General features: G+C 40.9%; 1 protein-coding gene across 2 annotated transcripts in view; it reads left to right on the plus strand.

Annotated features, from left to right (window-relative positions):
- The window catches only part of LOC140394886 (AN1-type zinc finger protein 5), a 56,822-nt gene extending 41,077 nt beyond the window's left edge, over window positions 1-15,745 (plus strand). Inside the window, exons 3-6 of one of the 2 annotated variants that reach the window (XM_072482044.1) lie at window positions 6,695-6,803; window positions 8,586-8,686; window positions 9,418-9,534; window positions 11,235-15,745. In XM_072482044.1, coding sequence (XP_072338145.1) covers window positions 6,695-6,803; window positions 8,586-8,686; window positions 9,418-9,534; window positions 11,235-11,383 — 476 coding nt within the window. In that variant the 3' untranslated portion in view covers window positions 11,384-15,745. The remainder of the gene's footprint in view (window positions 1-6,694; window positions 6,804-8,585; window positions 8,687-9,417; window positions 9,535-11,234) is intronic. The other variant, XM_072482043.1, reaches the window with a different exon arrangement.
- Window positions 15,746-21,874: the final 6,129 nt, after the last annotated feature.

The raw sequence follows: 21,874 nt of genomic DNA on the forward strand, positions 1-21,874 counted from the left end.
GCTTTAAAAGCCAACAATTTAGCCCAGTGCTAAACAGCCCCTGTGGCAAGGGCAGTTGAGGCTAAATGTGAGAACTCAAAAATTGCTTACCGAGATGTGGCACTGTGCCATTAGAACATAGAACATTACAGCGCAGTACAGGCCCTTCGGCCCTCGATGTTGCGCCGACCTGTGAAACCACTCAGAAGCCCATCTACACATCCCTTTTCGTCCATATGTCTATCCAATGACCCTTTGAATGCCCTTAGTGTTGGCGAGTCCACTACTGTTGCAGGCAGGGTATTCCATGCCCTTATTACTCTCTGAGTAAAAAACCTACCTCTGACATCTGTCCTATATCTATCTCCCCTCAATTTAAAGCTATGTCCCCTCGTGCTAGACCTCACCATCTGAGGAAAAAGGCTCTCACTGTCCACCCTATCCAATCCTCTGATCATCTTGTAAGCCTCAATTAGGTCACCTCTTAACCTTCTTCTCTCTAACGAAAACAGCCTCAAGTCCCTCAGCCTTTCCTCATAAGATCTTCCCTCCATACCAGGTAACATTCTGGTAAATCTCCTCTGCACCATTTCCACATCCTTCCTGTAATGCGGCGACCAGAATTGCACGCAATACTCCAAATGTGGCCGCACCAGAGTTTTGTACAGCTGCAATATGACCTCAATGCTCCGAAACTCAATCCCTCTACCAATAAAAGCTAACACACCGTACGCCTTCTTAACAACCCTCTCAACCTGGATGGCAACTTTCAGGGATCTATGTACATGGACACCGAGATCTCTCTGCTCATCCACACTGCCAAGAATCTTACCATTAGCCCAATACTCAGTCTTCCTTCCTTCCTTCCAAAATGAATCACCTCCCATTTTTCTGCATTAAACTCCATTTGCCTCTCAGCCCAGCGCTGCAGCTTATCTATGTCCTTCTGTAACTTGTAACATCCTTCCGCACTGTCCACAACTCCACCGACTTTAGTGTCATCTGCAAATTTACTCACCCATCGTTCTACGCCCTCCAGGTCATTTATAAAAATGACAAACAGCAGTGGCCCCAAAACAGATCCTTGTGGTACACCACTAGTAACTGGACTCCAGTCTGAATATTTCCCATCAATCACCACCCTCTGTCTTGTTCCAGCGAGCCATTTTCTGATCCAAACTGCTAAATCACCCTGAATCCCATGCCTCTGTATTTTCTGCAGTAGCCTACCGTGGGGAACCTTATCAAACGTTTTACTGAAATCCATATACACCACATCAACTGCTTTACCCTCATCCACCTGTTTGATCACGTTCTCAAAGAACTCAATAAGGTTTGTGAGGCACGACCTACCCTTCACAAAACCGTGTTGGCTATCTCTAATTATTCCTTTCCAGATGATTATACATCCTATCTCTTATAATCCTTTCCAAGATTATGCCCACAACAGAAGTACGGCTTACTGGTCTCTAGTTACCTGGGTTGTCTCTACTCCTTCTTGAACAAGGGGACAACATTTGCTTTCCTCCAGTCTTCTGGCACTATTCCTGTAGACAAAGATGACTTAAATATCAAAGCCAAAGGCTCAGCAATCTCCTCCCTAGCTTCCCAGAGAATCCTAGGATAAATCCCATCCGACCCAGGGGACTTATCTATTTTCACATTTTCCAGAATTGCTAACACCTCCTTATGAACCTCAAGCCCTTCTAGTCTAGTAGCCTGAATCTCAGTATTCTCCTCGACAACATTGTCTTTTTCCTGTGTGAATACTGACACAAAATATTCATTTAGCACCTCTCCTATCTCCTCGGGCTCCACGCACAACTTCCCACTATTGTCCTTGACTGGCCCTACTCTTACCGTAGTCATTCGTTTATTCCTGACATATCTATAGAAAGCTTTAGGGTTATCCTTGATCCTACCTGCCAAAGACTTCTTGTGTCCCTCCTGGCTCTTCTTAGCTCTTTCTTTAGGTCCTTCCTAGCTACCTTGTAACTCTTGAGCGCCCTAACTGAACCTTCATGTCTCATCTTTACATAAGCCTCCTTCTTCCTCTTGACAAGTGTTTTGACTGCTTTAGTAAACCACAGTTCCCTTGCTCGACCACTTCCTCCCTGCCTGACAGGTACGTACTTATCAAGGACACGCAGTAGCTTCCTTGAACAAGCTCCACATTTCCATTGTGCCCATCCCCTGCAGTTTTCCTCTCCATCCGATGCATCCTAAGTCTTGCCTCATCGCATCATAATTGCCTTTCCCCCAGATATAACTCTTGCCCTGCGGTATATACCTATCCCTTTCCATCACTAAAGTAAACGTAATCAAATTGTGGTCACTATCACCAAAGTGCTCGCCTACCTCCAAATCTAACACCTATCCTGGTTCATTACCCAGTACCAAATCCAATATGGCCTCGCCTCTCGTTGCCTATCTACATACTGTGTCAGGAAACCCTCCTGCCCACATTGGACAAAAACGGACCCATCTAAAGTACTCGAACTATAGCATTTCCAGTCAATATTTGGAAAATTAAAGTCCCCCATAACAACTAACCTGTTGCTTTCGCTCCTATCCAGAATCATGTTTGCAATCCTTTCCTCTACATCTCTGGAACTTTTTGGAGGCCTATAGAAAACCCCTAACAGGGTGACCTCTCCTTTCCTGTTTCTAACCTCAGCGGAAACAGCATTTATCTCCACAGTGTAAAGTTGCTGTATTTGCGCAGTAAATCCACCACATAAATTTTAAGCCTTGCCCATGTCAGTCAAAGAACCCTTTTAACAGAGTAAGGAGTGTTAATTTGTGGCAAACAGAAGCAACTATTAGATGTGCAGAGCCGCCTTCCTTTAGGTTTTAATTGCTGCTGGTGTGATGAATGTAGGAATTGCAGATGTATTTGGTGCAGTAAGTGTTGAAAATCTGGGTTAGTATGTGTCTGACTGCTGCAATCATGTTTTAAAAGACATTCTAGTTTGATAGGCAAGTATATTTATGGAGCCAAGGGTACAATTAAAGCATTGTTTTTTTAAAATGGAATGTTGTTCCACTTTTTTTGCGAATGGAATGTTGTTTGGATTACAGGGATTCCCTGCGGAGTTAATTAGATTTCAACTTGGTAAAATGATGTCTTGCTGGGTGGGGCTCAGGCATTTTGCAGGAGGCAGTTCAATTGTGAGCTGAATGAAGCTGTGTCCAGTAGTGAAGCAGTTTGCTCTCACTGCAGTTCAGTTAAAAGAGATTCAGTCTTTAAAGCAGCGCAGACTTGTCTGAGAACAAGGGAAGTTAAAACAGCTTTTGAAGACCTACAACTCGAGATTATGCGTGGTTCTGACATGAGTCAGACCTTGTCTTTAAAGCAGTGTCAAAAGATCTTTCTTTCTCAAAGAACATCTCTGTAAAGCAAGTATTCCTGAGTACCATTGGCTTAATAGTGGATTGAGAGTGGAGATTTTTTTTATTGTTTAAGTGGGAATAAAGATAGCAGTTAAGGATATTGTATTCACTGTATTGAGTAGCATTGTTTAAGGGGTGATTGTAAGTTATTTTCTGGTCTGATGAAGATATTTTAGTACTGTTAATAATAAAGTTTGTTCTGATATACCATATCCCTATTTCTGTGTGAAATCAGTCCTGGAGTGAGGTATCCTTTCCTCACAGTCTTACAAAATTAAAATTAAATATTGGTGTTTTTGTCCATTATCCTAGCCACTGGAGATTTGAAAAATCTGAAGTTTGAAATTATATATTTTTTAACTTTTCCTTTGTGTCTGTCCTCTCAATCCAATCTTTATTTTACTTGTTATTTATCTCTCTCCCTGATTTCACATTGAATTCGCCCATTTTAACAGTTCCGTCATTGTCCTGTTAATTTCACAATCTTTCGGTCTGATTGATAAAAGAGGTAGACTGTTACTTACCCTGTTTCCATTGCCAACATTGTCATCTTGCTCTCTGCAAATTGCTACATGAAAAGCTCATCTGAAATGAGTGAGTGTAACAGCGAGTGCAATTTGTTGCCCTGTCACAGTAAACTATGGACTCGTTGCATTTTCATGACTAAATCTAACTCTGCTGACTTCTTTGAAGGGACATTGTAGAAATGAACTAGTGAACCAGTTTTGTTTGAAACTGATTTTCACAATCTGAACCAGAGATTAAAATGTTGTGATTTGCATAAATACATTCCGTTTAAAACAATAGCTATAACAAGTCCTGTTTTGTAGCATGAAAAGTGACTATGCTCAAATTTGGTCTTGAATGTTTTGCTTTGTATACTTGTTTATAATATGGGAAATATTTGCGATGTTTTGGTGTGAAGCAGAGATACAATCACAAAAATCCACTCTAAAGATTTTTTTCTACACTTTTCAATTATGTTTACATTTTGTTAAAGTGCCAGAACTACGGTTAAAATGTCAGCACTGTAATTTTGATGTTGTGGCTGGAAGCTGCTCTATTTGGCTCCTACTTGCCCAGTTCTAGATGAAGTTACTGAACTACACTTAGCATGTAACTGGACTCCAGGTTGGTTACAATACCTGTGAAGCTGTGGTTGAATCCAGCTGTAGCTCTTTAACCTCCTCTACCAGGAAGGCTAGGAGCTGGAGTCAGCCTGCCAAAGCATTTCCAGTATGGTGCATAATAGTATTTAATTAGCGGTCTTGCATTTAATAGAAAAGTGAATGAAACTGAAAATGGGAAATATACCTTTCCACTGAGTGCACAAGTTTACACTTTCCGAGCTTTGTAGCACATGAAACATGCTTTAGGACAGAGGAGAAAGAAAGTTGTGTTCAAAATCCATAAATATTTTTGACGGTTGGGGCTTTTCTGAGAAGTGGAGTAAATTCATAAATATTATTATTTATATGTTGATCCCTCAAAATAGTTCTTTAAGAAATAGTGAATGTTATTTTGAAAGGCTTTTATCTTCCAGCATAACCCAAAAAACACGTCAACAAAGTTTGTTATATAAGCACACTATTTATTGGAGCTGAATAGTTGTGATGTACAGGTTCATGAAATAATATGTTCCTGGCATTGAATTACTGCAACAAAATTATTTTTGTTCCCGTGTGAAATTGAGATGGGATGTCACTGGTTCTCTTAAGTTTAAATTCTTGTCTGTACTGTACCTGATTACATAGAAATTTGCTTCAATCCCTGCCACACCTCCAAAGCTTGAAAACTTGGAAACTTTGCCTCTTAAAACTGATCAAATTTACTCCTCGGTCAAGAACTGAACAGCCTTCCCTGTCCTCTAGGCTGAGGTTAAAGAGCTGAAGTTGCAGTGCATTTGCATACACAATAGAAAGGAACTGACACCAGCTTCGCAGACTGCAAATGAAGTAATTTATGAGTCAAATTAGGCCCATAAACTGCATCCTGGATATCTGCCTAATCTACTGACTGAATAGCAAATAGTCTTATTGTCGAACTTGTGATTACAGTGTGCAAGTAATAGTCTGAGTTAATTTCAAATTTTTTATATATATATATTCCTCTGCAACTTTTTTTTACATTTTGGGCCATATCTTTCCCTCACCGTTAATTACATTTTGGGTTTTTTTTTCCCCTTTCCTGGTTATAGTGGGTTTCAGTATTACATTTTTTCTCAAGGTCTGAACTAATTGAACTCTACTTAGCCAGACAATTAATTTCTGTCAATGAATTTTTTCTTGTTGCTAATTTTCTAATTTCCTCCTGAAAGCGGCGACTGAGTAAGATTAGACCATGTGCATTTAACAGGCTATTTGAATAAATGAAAAGGGAAGAAAGATGTAGGAATATCACAGCCATGCCTAACCCTGTCTTCACCCCAATATTGATGTGTGCCTTTTTAGCAGAGATTGTTGTTAATTGATCAGGAATCTTGGCTCATTTTCCCCCCTGTAATCCAGGGTTAATGATTGTGGGACTTCAGCTAACTCAACATGTATCATGTGTCAGACCTGGAATCTCCTTCGTCTGTACAGCTAAGCAACTCCGAGTTCATTTAGACCATAAGACATGGGAGCAAAAGTAGGCCATTTGGCCCTTGAGAGTCTGTATCGCCATCACTGAATTTAATTGAAAGAGACTTGTATATCAATGGATATAGCTTTTAAATATTATTTCAAAATTTAGAGTACCCAATTCATTTCTTCCAATTAAGGGGCAATTTAGCGTGGCCAATCCACCTAGCCTGCACATCTTTGGGTTGTGGGGGTGAAACCCACGCAGACACGGGGAGAAAATGCAAACTCCACATGGACAGTGACCCAGAGCCGGGATCGAACCGGGGACCTCGGCGCCATGAGGCAGCTGGGCTAATCACTGCGCCATCGTGCCGCCCAGCTTTTAAATATTTAACATGAACAATTAACAGATATGTAAAAATATGTAGTTATTTTTACCTTTGTCAAATTGACCATTTGGGAAGGGCGGGGTGGGTTTGGCAGGTTGCAGTGTAGAAATCCAGTACTTGTTTATTTGTTTTCCTTCAGTTTGTAGAGTTGCTTATACTCCCTGCCTGAGGATGGGTAAGATGTATATGTGATGGTTTTTGCCATTTTGACATGTTTCTTATACATTCTGTTAAAGTTGCATTGAAGAAGATAAATTGAAAGAGAACCTGTGTCCATTGCAGTGACTGGGTTTATTTTGGAATTTGATGTATATTCTCTGTTGTGGTTAAGTTCAACGAGTTGGCATTAATACTTTCTTTGCCCAACAGCAGCTAGTGTGGTCAGTAGTAACAGCAGTTCAAGCACAGAGTCCATCCCTGTTCAGTGCACAGAAGGAAACCCTGAAATGTCTGCAGATGCCACATCTGTCAAAACTAGGTATGCCTATTTGTGAAATTGAGTTGACCTAGTAGGATTGTGATACATAAATGCAACAATTTTAAGAGTCGCTTTTTAAAAATCACTCCTTCAGTTTTCTCTCTCTATCCCCGATTGAAAGTACTGAACCATGGAAATAATACAGCACCGAAGGGGCCATTCGTCCCGTCTTGTCCATGTTGGCCCAAAGACACCCAGGTGCCCTTTTTTAAAAACAAATTTACAGTACCCAATTCATTTTTTCCAATTAAGGGGCAATTTAGCGTGGCCAATCCACCTACCTTGCACATCTTTGGGTTGTGGGGGCAAAACCCACGCAGACAAGGTGCCCTTTCTAATCACATTTTCCTGCACACAGCCCCGCAGCTTACAGCACTTAAGGGGCAGATCCAGGTACTTTTTAAAAGTTCAGGGGCTCTGCCTCCAGCACCAACTCGAGCAGCGAATTTCAGATACGCACTGCCCTCTGCGTAAATAAGTTTTCCCTCATGTCCCCTCTAATCCTTCTGCCACTTATGTACTGCACAGCAGACTATAACAAGCTTGAATCCTTGACGCCTGGTTTTTGAACTCTGGCCAGGGAAACAGGTTCCTACTATCTCTACCCCTCACAATTTTGCATACCTCAATCATGTCACCCCTCAGCCTTCTCTGTTCCAAACCAAACAATCCCAACCTCTCCACATAGCTACAATTCTCCAGCCCTGGTAACATTCTAGTAAATCTTCTCTGCACTCTCTCCACAACAATTACATCCTTCTTGTGACGTGCTGGATTGTAATTCTCAGCCTCCCTGCAGTGTCTCGCACATAGTGTGCAGCCTGGATTTCTTGTCCCCAAGTATGAAACATGGAAGCTTATTTTAGAACTTTGCTGCCAACTATCTCCATACAGCACTCTTCTGGTTTGTGTGGCTCAGTTGCATGCTGGTTCAAATTCAGACTGTTAGAGTTGGTGTAGGAGTGGGTTGAGTTTGGAGCTTTCCTTTGCATCTGGAATGCACATTAATAAAATCTGGAATTGAAAGCTTATCCACACCAATGGGGACCAGTGGGCTAAACAGCTGGCTTGTAATGCAGAACAAACAATGCTAGTAGCGCGGGTTCAATTCCCGTACCAGCCTCCCCGAACAGGCGCCGGAATGTGGCGACTGGGGGCTTTTCACAGTAACTTCATTGAAGCCTACTTGTGACAAGCGATTATTATTATTGTTCTCATTATTATTATCATCATCATTGATTTTCTTAAAATCCCATCTTGTTTGTTAATTCCCTTTGGGACAGGAAATCGGCCATTCTGACCTGGCCTGGCCTACATGTTACTCCAGATGCTCAGCACGGTAGCACAGTGGTTAGCACAATTGATTCACAGCTCCAGGGTCCCAGGTTAGATTCCTGGCTTGGGTCACTGTCTGTGCAGAGTCTGTACATTCACCCTGTGTCTGCGTGGGTTTCCTCCGGGTGCTCCGGTTTCCTCCCACAGTCCAAAGATGTGCAGGTTAGGTAGATTGGCCATGATAAATTGGCCCTGGTGTCCAAAATTGCCCTTAGTGTTGGGTGGGGTTACTGGGTTATGGGGATAGGGTGCAGGTGTGGCCTTGGGTAGGGTGCTCTTCCCAAGAGCTGGTGCAGACTCGATGGGCCGACTGGCCTCCTTCTGCACTGTAAACTCTATGGTTCTATGACTCGTAACTGTCCTTTGAAACTACCTAGCAAGACTACTTGGAGATATTTTGGCATATAATTAATCTGCACTTGCTGACGATTTGAATTCTGTTTCTAGCACTCCAGTAACACAGCAGATGACTGCAATGAGCATCTCTCAAGATGAACTGAGCACGGACACCGAGGGAGTCCTAAAAGTTGAAGTTGTCACAGCATCAGGTTGGTCTCTGCCTTCTGAAGTAGAATTGTTCAGTGTTTTGAGTACAAAGACTCGCTGAGAAAGGAAAATCAGTATTGGTGAATATTTTTTTTCAAGTCAATTGGTAATTGTGAAAAAGTTTATTGAAGAAATATTAAGTTTTACCCTGGTTGGTGTTCAAACTGGCAGAATTTAATACTGGTCTAGTGCTATTGTGTACTGAAATCAGTACATAGGATCTGGAGTAGGCATTTCTGTTTTATCTTGGCTGATCTATATTTTAACTCTTATCTACTCATCTTGATTCCATAACACTAGCTAGCCTTGGCTATCAAAAACCTTGCCTGTTTCAGTTTTGAAATTTTCAGTTGGGTTTTAAGAGGAGAATGTTCCAGATTTTAGCTACCCCTCTCCCCCCCCCCCGTCTCTCTCTCTCTCTCTCTCTCTCCCCCCCCCCCCCCCCCCCCCCCCCCCCCCCCCGATTCTGGGAGCTTGTGTTTTATACCATTTGACCTTTGTTTACAAGGGCACGGATGGTTTATGGAGATAATCTGAGCCTTGCTGAATTCAGGCAAACCAGCATTTCTACATTTTTAATACCACGGTGCATGTTTTTGTAAAACGTTTATACCAGGTACAAATAAAAATTCTAGTTGTCAGAATCTGTCCACCTTCTTCCTGTGAATCTCTTCGTAATTCTGCTGCAAACATTTGTCATCAGAACAAACTTGTGCTCTTGATATATTCCCAGTTGCTGTGAATGTGGAAACTGCAGACGATTCCACAGAAGGAGAGGAGAAGGTTCCAGAAAAGTCAAAACCCAAAAAGAATAGATGCTTCAACTGCAGAAAGAAAGTTGGATTGACTGGTAAGGATACTGTAACCTTGCAGATTCCATGTAATCTTGGTGTAACAAGGTAGTGTAGTTTGAGTTTGAGTTGTAAGGGTGAACAATGGCCTATATTTGCACTACTGCGTTGGGACTTTAGTCGAGACGTTTCCCGTCTCCGCGAGTGCAACCCAGGAAAATGTAGCCTAGAAGTTTGAATTTGGGGTTGAGCCTGCTGTCTGGAATGTGTGCATGTCACCTCTGAGCTTGATAGCTCCGTTTGGTGATGACAATTTCACACCAACTCTTTCTGCCCCCCCCCCCCCCCCGCACCACATTTCCAACCGAATTCCTTGATGGGTATTCTGACAGTTCCAATGAGTTTATGCACTTTTAAAACACCTCTTTATGCTCACTTTTAACAACTTCGAGGGGCACCTGAGGTGTCCCAGGACCAACCTAGCTAGTCAAACAAATGTACAAAGTTCAGACCTTTTACCTGCTCTAATCTGCACAATATGGGGTTTCCACTCATGATTCCTCCATTATGGTGAAAAGTCCAACGCACAAGTAGAGGAGAAACATTGACACCTTTTTTAGGTTTGCTCATTCTCCTACCACAGAAATGTTGTTTAATTGTTCAATTCTAAAATAAACAATTGCATATATCTATTTCCATATATCTCATTTTGGATCGCAGTAACATTCACATCCGAGACCATTACAAACACTAATTCAGAATACAAATACTTTAAGGTACCTTTTCGAGCCTTGCAGCCAGAGGTGTTTTCACCAGCATGTCTGACTCGAATGGGCAACTAACCAAGCACAATGCTCACTATTGATCTGAGTATAATGAAGAATGTGCTGAAATTCATGAAATTGGTGCCTGTCTGGATTTTTGTCATGGACCCTGCAAGCTCGAGATACGTTCTGTTGAAACTGAGCTTCTAAAGCAAATTGAAAACAATCTGCAAATAACACTTGGGTTGGTCACTGTTCAGGTCCACTTTAAAATGAGGACAAAAAAGATGACCTTTTTTGCCAAAATATTTTGTCCAGCTACTTACTGTTTTGAAGCAGTTTCAAAGAACAATGTGCTATCCTCTGGAAAATATGGATATTTTAAAATTTGTATAGATAAATGGTTTACTTTGACCTGTACTAATGAGAGCTCATATTTGACTTGAATGTGTACTTTTCATGGTATAACAGTTTTCTCATGTATTGACTAACGTAGTGTCTAGGGACATCTAAAATCTTACAAGATAATCATCCAAGCATTGATTGCACTACTTTGAAATTAGAAAATTTTATTTGTGCCAATGATCTGTGTCTGCACGAGAAGTTTATAATTTTGAGGAGATTTTGCTCTTTCCTTTTTTGCTTTTCTTCCACTCCTTCCATTTGTCCCCACCATTCCCTGACCAGTAACCTCAGCCGCTGTATTTGTCCCCACCATTCCCTGACCAGTAACCTCAGCCGCTGTATTTGTCCCCACCATTCCCTGACCAGTAACCTCAGCCGCTGTATTTGTCCCCACCATTCCCTGACCAGTAACCTCAGCCGCTGTATTTGTCAGTTCAGATATCCAGTAAGTTGCTTTCCAACTTCAATTTGATCATCAGTCCATTGTTGAATCCCAGCACCAGTATATTCCAAATCATACTTTTTCCAGTGTTGAATTGAAGACGAAGCTGCCTTTTCTTAAGGCTTTTCTTGTACTTTTGTCTCTACAGGATTTGATTGTCGTTGTGGAAACCTTTTTTGTGGACTCCATCGCTACTCTGATCAACACAACTGTCCGTACGATTACAAGGCTGAAGCAGCAGAGAAGATCAGGAAAGAGAATCCCATTGTGGTGGCTGAGAAAATTCAGAAATTATGAACCGCTATATTGTAGCAAGACTTTAATGTGGGAAAATCCAACATGGTATCTTGAAGAGCCCGGCTTAAGACAAAACCTGTTTTTGTGCAAACAAATAGGCATGAGATTGGCAGATGGTTTAGTCAATGGCTTGCTGCTGATGGAAATTTGCCTTGTGGTACAATGAAGAAACTATATTATCAAAGTATAGACACTTAACCAGCAAAGTAACAAGGTGCATTGTACCACGAGCAGTCCTTTTTCAGCAGTGGCCTTTTGACTGTGCCTTCTGTCTTAATAATCTACTGAGATCAAGTCTGCAGGGAACCAGGCCAGTGTACCCATTATGTGCCTGTAGGTACCTATGCCCCTTTACTGAAAGCTGAGTAATGACCTCGTTGGCATGCTCCTTTTTTAATGAGCTGTGAACTTGTTGTGTATGTTTGATCTGGGTGATCTGTGCCTCTTTTCCCCTCAGGTAATTACTGATGTATTGCAGGCATTTGGAGTTGTGCAATACTCTTGAGACTGAATGATGGACTTAGAAGCTACCATGGTACACAAGAGAAGAGAAGATGTTGAAATCGATCTAATAAACTGATTCCTTAACTCTGAATGTTAATTTACAAAGCTAAAAATGGCAACTAGTACACTATCCTGTGTATCATGGCTGCTTTGAGTTCAAACAAAGGTGCATTCACGCAGGCAAGTATAGATATGCTATTCATAACACAATTTCTAAAAAGGTATTTTTTTATGGGTCTTTAGGGCAAACAGGAGGTTAGCCAAAGGGGTCATTACCCAGACAAGTCAGAGGGACAGTATCTCTTTTTGGTTAGTTTCCTGGATTTACTGTGATGGATTATATCAACACAACACAACCTACCTTTTTAACGTGAACATATTTGTGGAAATCTCCACGCCATGGCTTTAAAAGACAAAAAATCCAGGCCTGACATGACTTTGTGCAGTATTATTGAAATGGCCTTCATTGAATTTTGAATGAATAACAGAGCCAGGTTTATTTTAAATTGAGCCAAAATCAGAGCAAGAAAAAGTGATTGTGTCTCTAATGAGATGTGACACTGGTTCGGGTGTGGTCCGGTTCGCTGCACACTTCAAGCTGTGCTACATGCAAACAAATTGCAGTGTTGCAGTCTTTTATCAGTTTTCTTTTCTCCTTTATAATGGCTATTTCAGCTTTAATAGTTATTCACTTTGTAACAATGTACAGTTTAAAATTGTAAATTGGCAAGGGATGTAGGTGGAAGACATGTATTGATTGAGTGCTTTGGGTGCTAGTTGTGTGCTTTCTTTCCCTTCATTATTTTTCTCCTTTAATGAAAGTATGATATAAAAATGATTAATATATTGTAGTTTGCTTGGATTGTGTTTTTTTAGTTATGTTAGTTTAGCTCTGGATTCCTGAAGTTCTGATTAGATGTTGTGCACATGCTCCAACTGTAGCCTTTCATTGTGTATTGCACCAAACGGAGACTGTGTTAGCGTTATCTGCTGTTGCCCGCTCTTCTCGGTCCCCACACATTATGGGGGAATGAATTGAAATGTTGACCCAACCACCAACATGATGCTTCAAAGTTTGGACTTGTAGAAACCCTTGAGAACATGGCTTGTCAAATTCAATGTGTGCTTATTGGGGAAGTACATTCTCATGAAATGGCCATAATCATTATTATAGTGCAGTGTATCATGATAGATAGCAGCGCATCATAAAGGGGAAGGAATCCAGATTTAATTTGGGTAGGCAGAACCTCACAGCAAAAGAAGACGGACACATTGATAAGTGTGCAGATAATTCTTCCTCCAAATTAGGATTATGAGGCAATTGAGTAGAATATACTTCCGCTTTAAGCTTCACAAAGTCCATGCTATGGCAATTTTATTTTAAATCTTCCCTCCGGGCTTTTGTGGTTTGGTCAGATTCCCTTCTTCACAAATCTTAACTAACTTGAATTTTATTGAATCAAATGCATAAAATTACTTTTCATTTTGTTGGCCTTGCTGTGGTGGATTCTCATTGCTTGAGAAGAATGCAAATCAAAATCTGCTGTATTCTAATGGACACCAGCAATATTAAGTAGGTGAAACACTTAATTTTTGAAAACAAACAGTAACTCCTATGCAATTGAAATATGTACTCCAATCAAAATGACTTTATTTTAAACTGCCAAATGCAACCAATAAAAAGCAGCTTCTTACAAAGTTTGTTAATGTTAAATGTATTTACAGTATTGTAGGTTTGCATTAAATCAGATCAGTATTGCACCTCGCCTCTTCCAATCCAAACTGCAACTTTTCCATCTCCACGGAATTGCTGTGAAGTGTCACCTCTTGCGTCCTCCTCTAGTTTTTTATGATGTACAAACTTGGGGATGGGGGGGTCGGGGATCACCTTGGACGCAGTTTTTGTCGCCCTATATTTTGGTCCAGTTTCTTTCATCTCCACTAACCCCAAATGAAATGAAAATCGCTTATTGTCACGAGTAGGCTTCAAATGAAGTTACTGTGAAAAGCCCCTAGTCACCACATTCCGGCGCCTGTTCGGGGAGGCTGGTACAGGAATCGAACCATGCTGCTGGCCTGCCTTGGTCTGCTTTAAAAGCCAGCGATTTAGCCCAGTGTCAAAACCAGCCCTGTAATTACTCCGGAGTGGGGGGGGGGGGGGGGTCGGGGTCACCTTAGATGCAGTTTTTGTCACCCTATATTTTGGTCCAGTTTCTTTCATCTCCACTAACCCCAAATTACTCCGGAGCTTTGCGTCCTGATTTTGATGGCTCATGTTTTTAGTGGGATAGGTGTGTTTGCAATCATAGTACACCACTTGACGACTACCTACTAATGCATCTTGCAATGGAGTTCCAGGTATATTTGTGTTGAAAATTAAGTAAAAATATGTTGTATCTCAAGTTTTGAAAAAATTACATATCTGACAATGTTTGTAAAAGAATTATGAAGATGGAATATTGCTGAAAGAATATTAATTTTTGGGATGGCGGCAGAATATCAAACCAGGCCAACTCTACAGAAAATTAAAGAATGCAGCCCAACTACCATGTTTTATTATAAGAACCTTGTTCTTTAAAATCAGTAATTTTTTAAAAATTGTATTATAAGAGGGGTTGTCTGTCTTGAAGCAGTCTTTATGCAACTTTTAAAAGAGCAGATTAAACAAGTTTTCTTTGTACTGCATAACTTCATAAATTGGAGCCCCACCTTTTTTGGGGTGTTTCAGTGTGTGTTGTGATTGTGGATGGAAGTAATTAATATCCACTTGTTAATCACATTTTTGAGGTATTCTACTTTTCCCTATGTTTTCTGAATTCCCGTTTCCACTTCCAATATTCTTAATTGTCCTTGCTATTATTAAGTAATTTGGCTCTTTTATGTCCTCTGGGAAGATGTTGCCCTTGAAAACAAGATTAATTTCAATGGCTAATCAAAGTACCAGTTAATTCACAATACTTACTAATTTAATTGGGGCACTGTTGATAAAAAATTTCCAATTCCAGTCTGCTCCTGTTTTTTCTACTTAAAAATGGAATTTTCCAGTAACAAAGCATTTTAATGAAACCACACAGAAGCTTTTGTTTAGCACAATTACAGCTTGAACTAACAAGTTGAATAAGAGTCCTAGGATATAGGAACCTGTGGCTCTCAAACACCCCAAGGTGCTTTATGTACAAGAAAATATTTTTTGAAGCGATTGTCCTGCATGCCAGCAAGTTTTCACACAAGATGCCCACAAGTAGCGGCTGGGTCTATAACCATTTTTTTCGAGGGAGGGGTGGAGTCACTGAGAATTTTTGGCCAGAACATGGCAGGAGCTTTCTGATCGTCTTCAAATAAATGTGTGGGATTCTTAAATATCCACCTGAACTGGAGACTAACGGGCACGTTTGCTGCTCAGAATCTCTTTAATAGACAACCTTTCCATGAATTGCAACATTCCCTCATTGCATTGGAGTGTTGGCCGAAATAAAGACCTGGAATGGGTTTGCAACTAATGATTTTTTTTCTGTTATATCAATTGTTGACCACCTCTAGAAATTTCTTGTTTGAATTGGCCGATCTTCCTGACTTTATTCTTGTTAAGTTAGCGTTATCACTAGTTAAATATAACATGGCAATGTGCAGAAGGTCAGCAAGCTAGACTATATCATGAAATTGCTAAAAAGTTTTATAATCAACCTTGTGTTCATTTGTTCATGTGTCTCCACTCTCCCAAAAACATAATTGATGCACATCTATTTAGTCCAGCTGAAAACTCCGTGCTGTGTAGCCTTCATCTGTTGGATGTTTTTTAAATTGCAATAATCTGTGGCATGTACTTGCAAAATACAGAGAATTAGAAGTTTTCCAATATATTGTCCTGATTGTTTGTTTCTTGTCACAAACTATTTTATATAGTTCAACTTTTTTGACCTAATGATTGTTTTCATGCTGTCATATTAGCACCTACACTCAGAATCCACATTCACCTGGACAAAAACTTCCCCTTTGGTGTTGACATTGTTCTTCTCTCCGCTGTTGGAAACCCCCCCCACCCACCCCCCAGTGCCTCGTACGATTTAAGTGACTGTTACCATGTTTATTCTCTTATCGGCCTCCAGTTTTTGTTTTTCCTCTTGTCTTTAAGGCACCCTCCCCGCACACCACCAACCCCCTTTTTCTGGCTATGGACCTTCTGCAGGCAGGACACTTTCTCAGTAAAATCTAGGCCACTGTTCAGCTGGCTGCTGTGAAGTGATTGAGAATGGTGTAGGGCTTTCGGTCTGTTTGGAGCCAGTGACTCTCTGCCCTTCAGAATAATGGACTTAATGACCACATTATGTAATGATGCATATTTAATTTAAAGAATCTCTTTTTATGGCCATCTGTCTTGCCGTACACAAACAGACTTCTACAATTTTCTTTTGGGGGGGTGCAATTTAGGGTGGCCAATCCACCTAGTCGGCACATCTTTTGGGTTGTGGGGGTGAGACCCATGCAGACATGGGCAAAATGCACAAACTCCCCACGGACAGTGACCCGGGCAGGATTGAACCCGGGTCCTCAGCGCTGAGGCAGCAGCGCTACCCACTGCGCCACCGTGCTGCCCCTCTACAATGCATTCTTAGTGATATGAAAAATGCAATTGTTTTGCGCAAAGAATCCCGTTTTTAACTTGATCTTTTTTGAAATTGCAGAAGTTGCTGAACTTTTCATACATTTGTGTTCAACTTGTTTACTGGTGCTGATTAAAGTCAGAATTGTAATTTGAAGATGAGGCTTGTCTCTATGCGTGTAATTAGAAGTTCTGGGCAACGTATTTTAAGCTACATTGAAGAATTTCTTTTTGAAATTGTTTAGAAAAAGTGAAGTATGCGGCTTTGATTAGTATTTTACATTTAAATGCAAACTATAATGGGCCACCTGTCTTTGCTGCTTGGCACAAATAAAGATGGAGTTTGACCGACCAATGTAAAGATGATCCAGTTGCTGAACTTGGATTAAGTTTCACTTTCCAGTAAAGTAATCTGCCATTTGATTGATTTATTAATCAATGGCATCATAGTGAGATCTTACCCTAGTTTACTAAACTCCATTCTGCCGATTCATGCAATATAATAATAGATAGAAGTCGAAACTGGAAATATTTGGTTACCTGATTGTCGACTTTGAAATTCAGAGAGGTGCTGTTTTGCCAAGTGCAAGTGCTTACTCAAGATGCAGTAGCCGAGATGCTTTAAACAAAACATTAATGCGCGTTGAACTTGTACCATGGTTGAATTTGTCTGAATTCTTTTTTTAAAGCACACACATTCTCGTTATTGTTTTGAGTGAGGGATATTTAATACACACTTGTCTGTTGGATATATTAATACACACTTGTCTGTTGGAATCTAGTGAGTTGAGAGTGTTTAATTTGTGTAAGTTGAAAATTGTGTTCCGCGTAGCCACTAAAATTGAGGTTGGATGACTTCTTGAAAAGTTTTCCCTGAAATTCCTGATTCATGTATATGCTGCATTAATGTGTGGTGTGGCTAATTTTGCCTATAAAAGTGCTATCCATATTGCTTAGTACATAATCTGAGGCAAGTGTTAAAATTGATAGTTTTCATGTATATTTGGAGATTCAGCATTTTATAAACTCTTCCCCCCCCCCGGTGTAGACCTTTATTTCAACCACTTTACTTTCTAAAAGGTGAATCCATAGGACCTTCTTGGCATAGTTTTGGAGTGAAACTTAATTATAGCAGCAGAACAGACGGAAACCGGATCAGTGGTATAAACTGGTGTGCAAGAAGAGACGCTGTGTTCCCAAGCATCTTCAAAGGCTGAGGTTTAAGGCATAGTCCCAGAGATATGCTGCTTTCTATAGTTATTGACCAGTTCAAAATGATCGATAGTGAAGTCAGGGTTATATATGCGCTAGCATTTTGATTTTGCTTAGCTTGGAGGCAGCACTGAAGTTCACTAGCTGCTTTTTTAAAAAGATCTATCCCATTCCTTTCTTTCCCCCTCTTTGTTGTGGTAAATTTAGTCACTGAAATAATTGTGGCACACTTAGTGGCTGGCATCCCTCTATACTCAAAAGGGCTTGAGGCTGGAAAGTAAGCGGAGTTGAGCTCTTGACTCTAATTGACAGAAAGGGTGCTGAGAATACTATAACTGTACAAAACTGAATTATGGCTAATTACATAGAACATACAGTACAGAAGGTAATTCGGCCCATCGAGTCTGCACCGACCCACTTAAGCCCTCACTTCCACCCTATCCCCGTAACCCAACAACCCTTCTTAACCGTTTTAGACACTAACGGCAATTTATCATGGCCAATCCACCTAATCTTCATGTCTTTGGACTGTGGGAGGAAACCCACGCAGACACGGGGAGAACGTGCAGACTCCGCACAGACAGTGACTCAGCGGGGAATCGTACCTGGGACCCTGGCGCTGTGAAGCCATGGTGCTAATCACTTGTGCTACCATGCTGCCCTAATTAGGTCCCTAATTAAAAATATCTAGGCAATTTGTGGAAGGGTAGGTGTATTTTTGTGATGAGTTATATGTATTCCAGAAGCGGCACAGGATTCATTATGAATAAATGATTTAAACAGAACAAAGCTTCCTTGGCCATCATTAAGATAGAAATGGATCTGTATTTATTGGTGAAAATGTGGTACTGCTTCTGCTAAAGCTGGCTGGTGATGCCACTGCTTGTGGGGAAATATCACTCCGTATTTTGTTTGCTGCCACAAAACTAAGCAACATGGATAGTTGAATGATTGATTTAAAAACGACTTGTTTCACGAGTACCCTCTTTATTAAAATGCTATTTTTAACGTGCAGTTTGTTACCCAGCACAATACAGGCTTCTGGTTTTAATAGCTGCATGCACTTCATTTACTTTAGTTATATTTTACAGGATGTTGATTGCGTTTATTGTACATTGTCACTAAAACTCTGATTTTGAATTTGTACAGAACACAATTTATTATATTCAATAATTACAGATGTTTTAGCTCGTGTTTGGAAAATGTATGTGTAAATAAACAGTTGTACAGATGTGAGCACTATGTAATGTTCCTTTTTTGTCTGAGACCCGTTGTAATTGGTTAGTTTTCACTTGTTTGGCAATAATATATTTGAAATCCTAAAATAGATTGTAGCATCATGCAGATGGAAGGATCCAATTTACCGTATGCAATTATCAACTCCTTCCCAAAATAACCTCCCAAGGGGAGGAGAGTGAATTGTTCCAGTTCTTTAATTATTTATATACCAAACGAACAACGTTTAAAACCTTGTGAGTGCAACGGAAACCAAAGGTGGTGGTTGGATAGGAGCCTGTGATCCTGGTGACACAGTTTACTGACTATAAATGGAAACCAGTACAACAACCATTGCAATACCCAGGTGACTTTGTGGGAGAGCTATTGGATGGGTGCTATTATAAACCAAATTGGTGATTTTATGTATTAATTGAGTTATCGATCCATACAAGTACTTGCACACATCATAGTTGTTTTGGTCCCACATGATTTTTAGTTACGGAATTAGTATGAACTTCAGGACTCCGAAAGCAAACTTGATTTAACTACGACCATCATTTTAGCCGATAAGTATGTATATTTCCAGAATAGGTTGTGGCTGTTGGCAAAATACCCGTGTAAATGCAGCTTGACACCCGTGTAAATGCAGCTTGACACCCGTGTAAATGCAGCTTGACACCCGTGTAAATGCAGCTTGACACCCGTGTAAATGCAGCTTGACACCCGTGTAAATGCAGCTTGACACCCGTGTAAATGCAGCTTGACACCCGTGTAAATGCAGCTTGACACCCGTGTAAATGCAGCTTGACACCCGTGTAAATGCAGCTTGACGTGCAGCAGTAGCCCGAGCAACTGAATGTGCATAATATCAGAGAATTTTGCACTCTGGGTTGAATTCAAAATTTAATTAAATTTTCATTTATGTAAAATATGCATAATAGAGCTCCAGAATTCTATCTCATTCACAGATTAGAATCCCTACAGGGCAGAAGGAGACCATTTGGCCCATTGAGTCTGTACTGACGCTCTGAAAGAGCACCCTACCTAGGCCCCCCTCCCAATCTCTAACCCCACCTAATCTATACATCTGGGCTATAGGGGGAAACCTGCACTGGGAGACCGTGCAAACTCCAGTCACCCAAGGCTGGAATTGAACCCTTGTCCCTGGCGGTGAGAGGCAGCAGTGCTATACACTGCCACTGTGCCACCCATTTGCTGTTGAATATCCTTGATTATTCCTGCTGTAATGTCACATCCAGTTCTTTCAAGACTAGGACTAGCTAAAAGATGCTGCTCCTTTCTGAGATCTACAGAAATTGTGAGCGAGCATTTATTACCTGGCTTGTTGTTGGTTAATAGCCCACAAAATCCGTGCATAGTTTAGCATTAAACCTGGGAGTGAATGTGAATTCTCCATACCAATTGGTATTTGTAATGTGCCTTATATAATAAAACTTGTGGGCGGCTCAGTGGTTAACACTGCTGCTTCATGGCACTGAGGTTCTGGGTTCGATCCCGACCCCGGGTCACTGTCCGTGTGAAGTTTGCACATTCTCCCAGTGTCTGTGTGGGTCTCACCCCCACAACCCAAAGCTGTGCAGGATAGTGGATTGGCCACGCTAAATTGCTCCTTAATTGGAAAACAAAAATAATTGGGCATTCAATTTATTTTTTAAAAAGTAAAACGGGAGTATTAAACAAAATTTGATATTGTGCTATATAAAGAGATATTGGAAAAGGTGAGCAAACATTTTCTCAGAGTTAGGATTAAAGGAGGAGATGTTTAGGGTGAGAATTCCAGACTTTATTGCCTGTACATCTGCAAAGTGCAGCCACTAGTGATGAAGCTAAGGAAATTGGGAATGCATGAGACCAGAATTGGAGCAACACCTATTCTGTTGAGGATGTAGGGCTGCAGGAAGTTACAGGGATATGGACACCAGGATGATAAAATGAAAGAATTTTGGACTATGCCAATGAGTGCAGGGGCATAGGTGAACAAAAGTGCATCCTGGTACGGGCAACAGAGGTTTGGATGATCTCATCTTTGCAGAATTTGGAAGATGGGAGGCTGACCACGAGTGGTTTGGAATAGTTGAGTCTGGAGGTAATAAGTATGGATGATGGTTTCAGGTGATAGGGCTGATACTGGTGGCATTAAAGGTGGAAATAGATGGGGATGGGGGGGGGGGGGGGGGTGACGTTGATGGCTCCAGCCTTCATAGTAAATATTGGAAACAAATTCCTGTTCATCCAAAAGTGGTTGGACAAGCATCAGAATGGATCCGGTGCAGTGGAGGGGGTGATGGTGAGGTAGAGATGGACTTCATTAGCGCACATGTGGAGTCTGGTGTTTTTTCAATGATATCGCAGTGGGACATCATGTAGGTGAGAAATGGATAAATCAGTAACTATTTGGGTAAGAGAAAATGCTGGAAAATCTCAGCAGGTCTGGCAGCATCTGTAGGGAAAGAAAAGAGCTAACGTTTCGAGCCCTATTTGGTGAGGCAGTGGTATTGTCACTGGTCTAGTAATCCAGAGACCCAGGGTGATGCTCTGGGTACCTGGGGTCAAATTCCACCACGGCAGACGGTGAAATTTGAATTCAATAAAAACCTGGAATTAAAAGGATAATGAAACCATTGTTGATACCTGGCTCAGTAATGTGAAGGAAATCTGCCATCATCTGCTCTGGTTTACCTGTGACTCCAGATCCACAGCAATGTGGTTGACTCTTAAATGTCCCCATTGAGGATAATTAGGGATAGGCAATAAAATGCTGGCCCAGCCTGCAATGCCCATGTCCCATGAGAGAATAAATAAAACTCCAAAAGCATTAGGGTAGACAACACACCAAATGCTAGATAGTTGGGAGTTTGAAAGTGCTTGTAACTGACTTGGGGATCTTGTAGAAGGAAGTGGAATTCATAGAATTTACAGTGCTGAAGGAGGCCATT

Source organism: Scyliorhinus torazame, chromosome 18 (genome assembly GCF_047496885.1).
Source record: "Scyliorhinus torazame isolate Kashiwa2021f chromosome 18, sScyTor2.1, whole genome shotgun sequence".
Taxonomy (NCBI): Eukaryota; Metazoa; Chordata; class Chondrichthyes; order Carcharhiniformes; family Scyliorhinidae; genus Scyliorhinus; species Scyliorhinus torazame.